The sequence below is a fragment of the Lineus longissimus genome, chromosome 7 (genome assembly GCF_910592395.1).
Source record: "Lineus longissimus chromosome 7, tnLinLong1.2, whole genome shotgun sequence".
NCBI classification, from domain to species: domain Eukaryota; kingdom Metazoa; phylum Nemertea; class Pilidiophora; order Heteronemertea; family Lineidae; genus Lineus; species Lineus longissimus.
Window position 1 is genome coordinate 20,614,346 of NC_088314.1, and position 12,229 is coordinate 20,626,574.

At 42.6% G+C, this 12,229-nt stretch overlaps 1 protein-coding gene across 4 annotated transcripts in view; it reads right to left on the reverse strand.

The window, feature by feature from the left end:
- Positions 1-12,229, reverse strand: part of LOC135491710 (serine/threonine-protein kinase WNK1-like) — a 59,589-nt gene that overhangs the window by 24,804 nt on the left and 22,556 nt on the right. For all 4 annotated transcript variants that reach the window (XM_064777745.1, XM_064777748.1, XM_064777746.1 and 1 more), the window contains exons 4-9: positions 8,436-8,593; positions 4,498-4,586; positions 2,788-3,013; positions 2,176-2,410; positions 1,885-1,964; positions 849-1,019 (exon numbers count right to left, since the gene is read on the reverse strand). In XM_064777745.1, the coding sequence (XP_064633815.1) occupies positions 849-1,019; positions 1,885-1,964; positions 2,176-2,410; positions 2,788-3,013; positions 4,498-4,586; positions 8,436-8,593 (959 nt within the window). The remainder of the gene's footprint in view (positions 1-848; positions 1,020-1,884; positions 1,965-2,175; positions 2,411-2,787; positions 3,014-4,497; positions 4,587-8,435; positions 8,594-12,229) is intronic.

The window sequence follows — 12,229 nt, forward strand, 5'->3', positions numbered from 1 at the left end:
TCAACCAGTTGACAAAGGGATTATCAGAACTGTTCACAAACGGTGGAGATTCCAGCTACATTTTTAGAAATCAGAAAACATATTTTCAGCCTTACTCGTGCAAAACAATTTACATCAATCTACATGCCTCTCTGAAACCTGTACAAGTAAATTCTTTTGTATTTCATCGGTACCTTTTTATTGAAGTTGAAGCAAAGCTGTTTGTTATGGCGTCTCTGTTTGCGGTTTGGGTGACAACTCTGTATTTACACACACAATAAGCATGGAAGTGATCAGTCAAGTAGAGGTGGACAGAAACAGGAAGAAGTGACGATGGATTTGGAAGAAAAAATGCACAACCAAAAACGACACTTCATCCACAATAATGCTCGCAGCGACGGCACAAAAAAGCTCTTATGAAATATTGAGTACATGAGGTTAAACTGACACTCTGGGTGATGTAGTGGCTTACTAATCTAAAAGTTTCGATCGATGCTCGAGTTTCATCCTGACGAACGGTGTCAACTAACACACTCACTACTACATCATACGATAGATAAATGATGAAGTATAAACAATCAACCATGACTCAACCTGATCAGACGGTTTGCATCTAGACCTTTACAATGAATGGCCAATCAGTTCTGACAAGTCATTAGTCTTTGGGACAATGTACATGATCCACAAACATCAAACAAAAGTCGAGCAAGCATCAAAATGAGAAGAAAGCCACAGCTTATCATCCCAGAGTTCAAGTTTGACCTCTGTCTACTATCAAACACCCTGATATATCCACTTCAATCAAACGACTTCGCATCTCCCAAAATCATTCCTACAAAATAAGTCTGAAATGCTATGTGCGTGTTTACCTGTGATTGAAATCCTTGCGGGAATGCCATATACTGTTGATACATCTGACCGGTGGTCGCCGGAGGAATGTTAGTGCTCTGCATTTGGCCGAACTGTTGGCCTTGGATCTGCTGGTAGCCAGGGTACTGACCCCCGGTAGAAAACGCTTGGGAGTACGGTTGGGGTGGGATCTGTGTGGAGGAAAATGGACGTCCAAATAAACGCGCCGAAATAAAAATATGGCAGATTTTGTGTCGTATTTTCCCCACTTTTTTATCAATTATTTTCATACCACTTGTTTTTCAATTCCCTCGAATTCAGATTCAAGTTTTTACACCTCCAGTGTCGTCAATTCTAGGCTATTCAACAATCAAAGAGGGTCTATCAAATACTAATTAATCATTCAAGCCGACAGGATCTGGATGAACACATCTCAAACTAAAGGGCCAATCAAATGTCATGCAATTAAATCAAATGGGGAATGCTCAGTGAACAAATTCATCAACTCCATGCGGATTAATCATTGAACTCATTCTAGTGATCAAACGTAACCTTCCCTGGCCTACCCTTGTCAGTCTCAACAACAAATCTGTGATTGGCCTCAGACAGGCCAAAAAACCCATTTTCATTTCCACAAGAGGTATAAGTGAAATACTTCAATTTCCTATCTGAGCTGTCAGTAAATTGGCCTATGATATGAATCCAAGTCATAGGTCTGATCATTGACCACTTAGAACGGATTCAACAGAATCAAATGTTGCCTCCCCACAAGCAGACCTAAGACAAGTTGGAAACTTGAACAAGTTTTTTACATATTTAACTTCAAAGGTAGGCGCAGAAAGAGTTAACACAGAACTGGTCATAGGGGGCGCTGACTAACACACTGACAGGCAGAGAACGCCTCAGATGATCGACGCATGATAGATGGTATGATCTGATGAACTGCAACAAGAGTTCTCACAAGTGAAACTGTTTCAAATCATTTCACACAGCCATCAACTATGTCATATGGTGCCAATTTATTCTTTCCGTCTGCAAAGGTCTATCATACTTTACCTGCTGATATGAATAGAAGATCTGACTGCTTGGATGACTCGACTCAGATGACAGGTTGCTCACACCGCTATCGCTCACATCTGAAACATCAAAATCATTTCATAAATATCACAAAATCTCTCGACAGAAATACAAGCAGCAATACCATTATTCTACCAGGACGTGCTGATGCAGAGCTCTCCAATCAATGGTTATGTCAGAAGACTTTGATATTTTCCCCATTTTTTACTGACCATGTCCACATGTCATAATTTGACCCGCAAAAATCAGTCTCAATCTGCCCAAACTCACTCGAAGTTTCGGTCGTCTTCGCAGGATACATCGATGACGACTGTTGCTGTAACGTGACAGGGGGCATTCCGTCATTCTGTTGTTGCTGTGCCTGCTGTTGTTGTTGCTGTTGTTGATTCGCTTGTTCCTTCTCTTCCTTCTTGCGGTCGCGTTCTCGGACCAATTGGGTGACGCAGTTGTTGATTTGTTTGCCGACGACACGCATGTCCTCCTCGGGTAGGAGGGAGGACTTGACCTGATGGAGAACAGAATTACTTATTGGGATAGTTAGGGGATGGAGCTTACGCCCTCTATTTCCATCTGTGGCACTGATTGTAATGAAAAACTACAGATTTCACAACTGAGATAAGTCACAACCATTCTATTCTGGTTGGTGCTAATAAACCATTCTTCAGAACTGTGCCAATCATATGAATAAATAATGTAGTTTATCGCAGCAAATGACTTCATTGCATGACTGCATCAGACACACAAGAATACGATGCACACTTACATCCATCTTGTATTGATTGTAACATTCTTGTCGCTAACAGTACGATTCCAACAACAATGCTATGAAAACTATATGTATTCCTATGGGACAATTTGATGGGAGGGATATCAACCACTTACCATTTCTTGCGCAACCTCCTCAGGAATGTCTTTAGAAATATCAAAATCGAACTGGATTGCCTCATTCTCTTTGTGTTTGTCTTTGCGCTTCTTGGGATCGACCACCCTCACCCTCAGCTGTACGATACTGCCCTCAACCTCACCCTCCTCTGGCTTCACCACCTCAACCTTCACACCAGAGTCCTCCAAGAAGAAGTCGTGTTGTAGAAGTTCTTTTACATTGTACCTGAAGAGAGGGGAAAGTAGTTGAGGTGTAGAGTCAAGGGATCAAAATATGTTTCCTTTTTTATTCATCTTCTTCATCTTGCATCTGCTCTCAGACTATTCATCTGCCCTAAACTGAGGTTCCTAGCAATTTGTGAATTCCCTCTTGTCTCACTTGATCAATTTCAATATTAGGACCAAAGTTTGAGCAAATGTCTAACAAAGTTGACCATCGAGACAATGTTGACATAATGCTTTGACCTTGACCCCTGGATCTAAATTGATCAAACGAAATGCCCAATGCATCCAATTTATCAATCGATCTCGTCTCAATCTTGGTAATCTTTGATGCTGAGCCCAGACAGCGAAATGATCAACAGCCGAGGTAGTTGATCAAACAATCTATCCGAATTCAAACACAGGAGTTCAGTTGCCGTGGAAACAGACATGATTGCATGGTCTGCTTCTAATGAGACAATTATGATGTTGTTTACAATATGCAGCACATTAATCTTTGGTGCCGCGTTATTTAAGAAGTGATATTTTTTCGAATTTTCAGGAAATTCTGTTTAAAGTGGTCTCTTTGTGTGATTTCTTTCCCACTGCAACACGGATGAGGCCAATAGCTCAGATGATGTTTACATAAGGTCAATAGTTAATCGTCTTGTTCGTTGATGAAGCAGCCATTTAATTCCTCCAACTCAATCTTCCGCCCGAGCCTTATTGAGTTGCCATGGCTACAGTGGTGATCATTTGATTTGTACCTGGGCACCTTTTCATTCAGTGTCCGTGTCAGGCGTATTGGGATGAATGGGACGTTGGTTACAGGAGAGAAACAAGGCCAAGGTGGTGACCAGTCGTCTCCATCAACCTCATTGGTCACTTATTGAGCCAATATTGATATATCAGAACGACACAAACCAAACTAGCTTTTCTGCTTGATTCAGAAATGAAAACAATGATACAGCCAGACATACATGTGACCCTGACCTCACAGCAGACGGTCTATCCATCATGGCTGGTTTGTGTCAATCCATTGGCCAATGGAGAATTGACAATAACCGCCACCAATTCATTACGGATGCTCTGAATGATCAAATATTGCAATCTCTGGACACCACAATGTTGTTAGTGACCAGCGCTGATCAGATTAGGTCCCTGAGGTGAGGTGTGGGAACGGCCAGCCATGTTTTTATAGCAAAAGTATGTTTCTAGTAGACTACTGTCTACCTTTGCAGGGTCTTTCAGTTTCCCTGGAAAAGACACCAGATACATCCAATTGACGATTAAATAAGCCAGGGTGTTTTTGGCCAAAATGACCCAGGACTTGAACTGTGGACTCGCTGATTGCTAGGCAGACGCGCTGTGTGCAAGCATTTTCATGGCTCTTTTCCATCATCCAGAAATTTCCATTCCTCTGTGGCTTCAACTTCTAGCTTTCCTCTGCGGAAACAAACCAGCATCGTCCATCTGTCAAGGCAGCTGTGGCCATGATGACACACTCACCTTGTCTCTCTCTTGGTCCTGGTACACCCTTCAATGATCTGCTTGATGTCTTGGTTGACCACCTTCTCAAAAGCCTCGGGGGCGATACCCTGAAAATACACAGCAAGACATCAAGTCACAGGTTTTCTCTGGTGCTTTACAAACAATGAGCAAAGCAGTTTTTGTCATCTTCATCAAATTAAATGGTTTTTCCATGAATATGTTTGTATACCTGTCGTCACTCACTTAAAACACTGATATATCAATTGTTGTCACTGCGACTGGCGACGTAGCCATGACAACACAGCGACTGTGACAAGAAAGTGGTGACATATTGGTGAAATCGTAATAAATGGTCATGTTGTCGTGACCATGTTAAAGGCCGTTTGAGAAGTACTTTTAGACGATCCCAAAACTCATTAGGTGAGGTCAATGGTGCTTTTCTGTATGTATTTTACAACTAGCGCCCCCAAAGGAGAGGATTATACATTTCTTGCTGGCCATTCACCAATTACACAAATGAACTTGACCTTCAAAGTGACAAACTTTCCAACACTTCCCATTATTGACATACCAAATAATTAAATTACATTCAGAACATCCCACATCATACATGTTACCTGATAAGCACACCCCAATTATGTATTACACACTTATGTTTAATAAACTGTTGGCACTGCTGGCCTAACTTGGCCTCAAGATAGGGGCCTGAGTGACCAAAGTGTTTTCAGATGACAATGAGTCAATAAAACTACATGTAAGACCATGTTATATGTTTACAGGCATATAATATGTAAATGACAAAAGAGATTAAGTCACCTATTAACTCACAGCCGAAATGTTTAGCCCAGGCAATAAACTACATGTGAATAGAAGGATGAGTGGCTTTACAGTATTATACCTCATCCACAACAATCGCTCAGAGATTTATGGTAAGAGAGACCATGGCCTTAGATTACGCTTGTATGATTGTTTACGTTTTGTAACTGGACTATCACCACTGGGATCACAGATGCCTGTCACATCGCACAGCAGTACAGTAGAAACTCTCTCAGTAGACTGGGATCACAGATGCCTGTCACATCGCACAGCAGCACAGTAGAAACTCTCTCAGTAGACTGGGATCACAGATGCCTGTCACATCGCACAGCAGCACAGTAGAAACTCTCTCAGTAGACTGGGATCACAGATGCCTGTCACATCGCACAGCAGCACAGTAGAAACTCTCTCAGTAGACTGGGATCACAGATGCCTGTCACATCGCACAGCAGTACAGTAGAAACTCTCTCAGTAGACTGGGATCACAGATGCCTGTCACATCGCACAGCAGCACAGTAGAAACTCTCTCAGTAGACTGGGATCACAGATGCCTGTCACATCGCACAGCAGCACAGTAGAAACTCTCTCAGTAGACTGGGATCACAGATGCCTGTCACATCGCACAGCAGCACAGTAGAAACTCTCTCAGTAGACTGGGATCACAGATGCCTGTCACATCGCACAGCAGTACAGTAGAAACTCTCTCAGTAGACTGGGATCACAGATGCCTGTCACATCGCACAGCAGCACAGTAGAAACTCTCTCAGTAGACTGGGATCACAGATGCCTGTCACATCGCACAGCAGCACAGTAGAAACTCTCTCAGTAGACTGGGATCACAGATGCCTGTCACATCGCACAGCAGTACAGTAGAAACTCTCTCAGTAGACTGGGATCACAGATGCCTGTCACATCGCACAGCAGCACAGTAGAAACTCTCTCAGTAGACTGGGAACACAGATGCCTGTCACATCGCACAGCAGTACAGTAGAAACTCTCTCAGTAGACACCTCTCTTAACAGGACTCCTATCTAATGCGGACCCCCATTATTGTCCCAAAGTTGACCTTTCCATTTAACTTGACCTCAACAATCAGGACACCTCCCTACTGCGGACAGCATTAGTTGGTATGAAGGGTGTTCTTTATAGAGGTTATATTGTACTCCCATGGAAGTGAACTTTGAAATATTGAAAATTAGCTTTTTGAATTACTAGTCTGCACTTCAAGCCAACCTGATTCCAATATTTTTTTATGAAAAGTTTAATAGAACTCGTGATCAACAGGATATCCGATTATTTATCACCAATTAATATGCCATTATTATTATTAAACATCTGATCTATGGGACCTGGAACTAGGACATGCATGGTGTACATGCAAAGGACTAGAGACCATCATGACTACATTAACACTTTCACACCTGATTATGGCACAGCTCCTGTTGAATTATTGACACAGAATTGGCCAATAAGCTTAAGTATTCAAAACCTATTGACATGACCATTCATTGGAAAGCTCTTGATTAACATTTTCTGATGTTAACATCTGTGTTAATGGTGACGTAAGTATTCCCACCCCAATGTTCAGCTTGTACAGTGTCAATGTTGACAATGTATTCTAAAATACCTTGGTACCGTAAAGTCAACTTTTAAATGGAAAATGCATAAGCCTCGTTCTGAGAGTGGAGTGTTTTGGACACGCAACCAAGATGCTCTACCAAAGTTCCCTCGGGTTGCACTAAAATGTGGAACCATGCACACAGCTCACTTCAGAAGTTTGAGGCTCTCAAAACACTGCTTCAAACACAAATCAGCCAAGGAAGCATCAACCACCCTAAGTTTTTTAATGAGCACTACACATATTTGCTGAGAAAAACGCTCCAAATAGCCCATTTGCGCGGATTTTAGCGTCACTTGAGCGAGCCGATCCGGACTTCCTATACGGGCTGCCGTAACATAATGTAAACAATGGCGCTACCGGCGCTCCGGGCAGGCGATGGATGGAATTTGCCAAATTCGCACATATTCAAGTTATTTCTTGGCCTATCTTTTTAAGTTTGAGGTATTTTAGAATAGAAATTGAACCCGAGGCGGAGGACCTTGGTTGAGTTACCAAGACACTCTCGGGTGGAGCTAAAATTTCGTCCAAACCCTCGCCTGTCGGCTCGGGTTTGGACTGTATTTTAGCTCCACCCTCGAGTGTCTTGGTAACTCAACCAAGGTCCTCCGCCTCGGGTTCAATTCCTTAAACCCAGCCCACCTACCCCACTGGCAAATAGTTTGGGATACTTGATTTGTGTTTGGTGTGACCAGTTGAAAGATCTCTGGTCACCAACAGGAAACAATTTCACCCGACAAGGACACCAGACGCATTCATGGGAAATGACCCACTTATCGATAGCCAGAACACTCCTTTTAAATCAGATTTAATGTTTACAGTGTGACATTGGTGGTCCTTACATCAAATATCAAAGAGTTCTTCACAGCTACTTGACCTAACATACCAACATTATCGCTTTAGGATGAGGTCGCATTCTTTGCTGGTCAGTGTTTTAGACAGTGTGCATGAAGATAGGCCCTCTCACTCAGGACAGCCATAGAATGGATCCTTCTATTGAGGACAGCCCTCTATGAGTAGATCAAGGTGGATCCTCTCCACTGCGGAGACCAGCCATACACTCGACAGAATGGATTCCTCTCTTGAGGACAGCTATAGACTGGATACCCATCCACACTGCGACAGACAGGAGCATGTGAATGACTCTAGTACAGAGACTGCCTGATCTGTCATTGCAATCAAATTCTTCCAATATTCTTCAAATGCTACAGATTATTTGACATTATCAGTTTTAATACTACTCAATTGGAAATTAATTGGTTTTCAGACAAGTTGCTCTAATTTCAACTCTGGAAGCAGGATTCTTCATTATGTCCATAATTACACCCGGAACAGCTGATACTTCCCATCAGTCACTGTCACAATGACCATCCAGGCCAGCAGTTCATTCTATTGACACTTTCTCCCAACCTGCTTCAACCCCTTTATCAAGAACAGTGCATCCTCCAGGGAGCAAAGAGGTTGCCAGGTTCCTCCAGCTCTCCATTGACTCCTGACCATCAGTTCCCTCACACATACTTACACTTGTAACTTTGCGATAGATCTGTGCAGCGTTTGTACATTCTTTATAGGGATACTCCGAGGTGGCCATCTCCAACATACACATCCCAAAGGCATAGACATCAACGGCTTCATCATAGTGCTCCTCATACATCTCGGGTGCCATGAACTCTGGCGTTCCTGCAAAGATAGGAGGCAAGGAGGAGATGTTAGTCTTGCCTCAGTGCGGGTGGTCAGGGAAGTTCCCAACAGAGATAGAACGCAAAGATGCCTCAGTCAGTCAGAGAGATCTTATCTGTCGATACTGAGATGGAGAGTCAGTTTACAAGTTCCCAACATGAACACCCAAAAGAAGTAGGAGACAAGTAGGAGAAAAGTGGTCAAATATTCAAATATTCATCCAATTTTTTCCCCTCCTGAAATTAATTTCAGCGCATTTTATTATAGTCAAAAGCAATCTGTTCATGTTTTTTAATGGTAACTGCATGGGATTGGCTACTCTATTCAAGTGGACTTGACCAGGATTACTCTACATTATATAAGGCCAATGCACTGAAATGTACACAAAGAGTTGATAAACTTGACATGAATAGCAAGTAAATGATGAGGAAACAGCTGGCTTCAGATATCAATTGATACAGATATAAGGGCCTGTTAAAAGTACCGCTATCAAATTCAAACTGGCCTAGTTTATAGATGTCACGATACACTCCCACTCAGAAACCCTACCACACAGTCCAACCCTTCCCTGTCTACGCTAATGAAACTGTCAGTCTATTTTTATCCAGAGGTTGATGAGAGATAGATGAGAGATTGAAAGAGCATTGACGCACTTTGCACCATCCCAAAACCACCCCACACAAAAAACTGCCTGCGGTCTTGGCCATATCAGGTAGCTCAAGACGTCTCATAAAACACCAACCACCAGCGCATTCTATTCTACGGTTATCCCTTCTCAATCAGCAATTAAGCAGCTTCTGCGCTGGTCTTATAAATCACATGGATTCCTGTGGGTGTCTCGTCCACTCCCTATCGTGCTGTGATGACTCCCGTTTAATTCCATGTCTCAGCATGTTTTAGCATACCATATCAGGAACAGTTGCTTTGAGCATCACATTCTATCAAGAATTAATAAAGACTAATAGTCTTTATTAATTCTTAATTCTACTGAATGTTCATATCTTAATTCAGCGGAAACTCCGCTGTTTGACATCTGTCTGTATGCCAGACTCCCCCTCTAATCACGACACTGATGCTGATCCAAAACGAGTCTTTCCGATTTAATTTGACAGGCCAACTGGTATGGATAGGTTCAGATAATGATATAAAGTGAATCATCAATAACGATGGTCAGCTCCTAGACTCCCATATGGACATCATTTATTAGCCACACAGAAGCGGAGTCAGCAGTCTGATACGGAGCTAGTGACAAGTTGGTATCCTGATTCCCCAGAAAATACTAATCAATGACGACCAGGAACAGGTCTTCAAACGTTTTTAGTGACTTTTCTCACTGTGTTTAGGTATCATGTTGCATCAAGGATAAAAACAGTGCATAGACCTGATTAGACCACCGATTATCTCCATGTTGTTTTTCAAACAAGACAGAAAATCATCACACTAATTGATATCATTACTGACGCCTGCAGACATGACTCATGGCATAAAATACTACTCAAGTACATGGCTCGTGTTCCTGGTGGTTTTTTGGTGACGATCATCAGGTCTAGACAGGTAGATATGTATTGACCTCATTGAGGCGAGATTGTCACTGTGTCACCATCCGTAAATAGACTACTGACTCAGCATATTTCTTGATTATCATTAACCTGTGGGCAGCATAAAGCGGCAGTGGTTGTAATCTGATATGACTCAGCAAGGCATCAGTACCACAATGCATTGACTGTTGCTCTATGAGAACTTCCAACTGTGGTGCTCAAGGAGGGAATGATAGGGGATCTGCATTCAGCCACTTTTTAGAGGTGACTGGCATCTTGAATCCTACTGTATTGGTTCTCATCAGGTAGACAAACATGAACTGGCCTTGATTCAGGTCTCCATGGAATACAAGCCCTATGTATCTTGATCATCATCATAAAATGACATATTATATGACCATATTGAAGGACAACCAAACAAGGTCAAAGTTCTGTGGTAAAGGTAAACAAGTGCAGAAAGATAATTTATGACTTACAGAAGAGATCAATATCACACTGTCAAGGGTAAATCATTCAGGGCCAAATAAACTTAACAGGATGTTTCTTTCAATCAAACTTTTTGTCTTCTTGACGCTTCACGGTTTCTGATTCACAACTTTCTATTGTGCTCATTGCCACTGGAGATGAGCCGGTCAATGCTTGATGGAACAAGGTCACTTAAGCCAGTCCTCCACCAGCAGGGATACAACATTTTTCAGGCAGAATATTGTGTTGGCCTGAACCCCACAATCTTGATCTGATTTTGTGCCCTACTCGCATTCATTAAACTGGGACATCATAAGAAAGCCCCCACATAAAAAATATCATTGAAAGCAAACTTTGAAACAGATAAAGAAAGTTTTGTATTTCGAGCTTGAAAATCGGGTCAAGATGGAAAAGTAGATCGCTTTGAAGTGACCGGGTCAATGGTAAGTCACATTGACCCTGTTTACTTTAACATGACTAAGTGAGTGTTTTTTCGGTTTTGGGCCGATTAAAACTGTTAGGGCCAATTTTGACTTCGCTTCCTTCAAATCATCACCGAGAGCATATGCTGAATTGCTGAATTGCGTACGCCATCCCCAAATGTCATAGCCTGGGTTGACTTCGGAGTCTTAAGTAGTCACACAGGTACATACTTCTCCTTTAACACTCGGGCCAAGGTCACATGACATCATTGTTCTATTCATAGTATTGATTCATCCCAGCAAAGGCCTATATCGATTTTGTCACAGGTGCTGCACTGGCACAGCGCCATGTCGAGCAAAATGTGTTGGTAACAGCTGAATATCCAACGTGAGGTCATTCAATCAACACGACCTTGCTCGTAAATTTGAACCCTCCCAGGGACACAGACACATGTGGGACTGGCACCTAGAGGAACAAATGACCAGGTTAAGTACAGTAGTTCTGTGTTTTTCAAAAAGTATCTTTTATGAATGTACTATCTTACTTGATTCGCCTACCCGAGCATTCTTTCCCGAACTGAAGGCAAAGTTTTCCTCTGACCTGTGCTTCCAGGTTGGAGGTGTTAGATGGGTCACCACGCCTTGACTACCAACACTCTAGACCAACTCCTACTTTCCATGGTGTACACACGGTGTATATGGTAGCGAGTGTGAAGCCATATAGATACAAACAGTGTTCCTTCTCAGGGAAACAACAAGATTGAGATCTGTTCATAACTCCTTACAAGATATATGACAAGTGCTAATAAGTACAGCTGGTGTGATATAAGACCTCACAGGGACAGAGCAAACAGTAAAAGACATGCTTTGACTGTGTACCATCGGCTGCTGTGATTCTCGGCACCAAAACTCCCATGGCTGGGAGAATGAGTGGAGAATCGAATGCCTCTGTCTAGTTGCAAGTCCCATGAGCATGTTTTACCCTCGGAAAGCGACAGGCTAAGTGTTGTGATCGAGTTACAAGCATGTCAGAGGCAGCCACTCTACCCCGACTACACTAACTTGTAGAGCAACTGTCACACCGTGGTTTCTCTGCTCCATCTCACCCACACCAGGATTGATGATGCATTTTCCCCTAATAGAAATGACTAGCATCAAATGCCTCTCTGTCTCGTAGCAAGTCCCATGAGCATGTCCACCCGCCACACTTC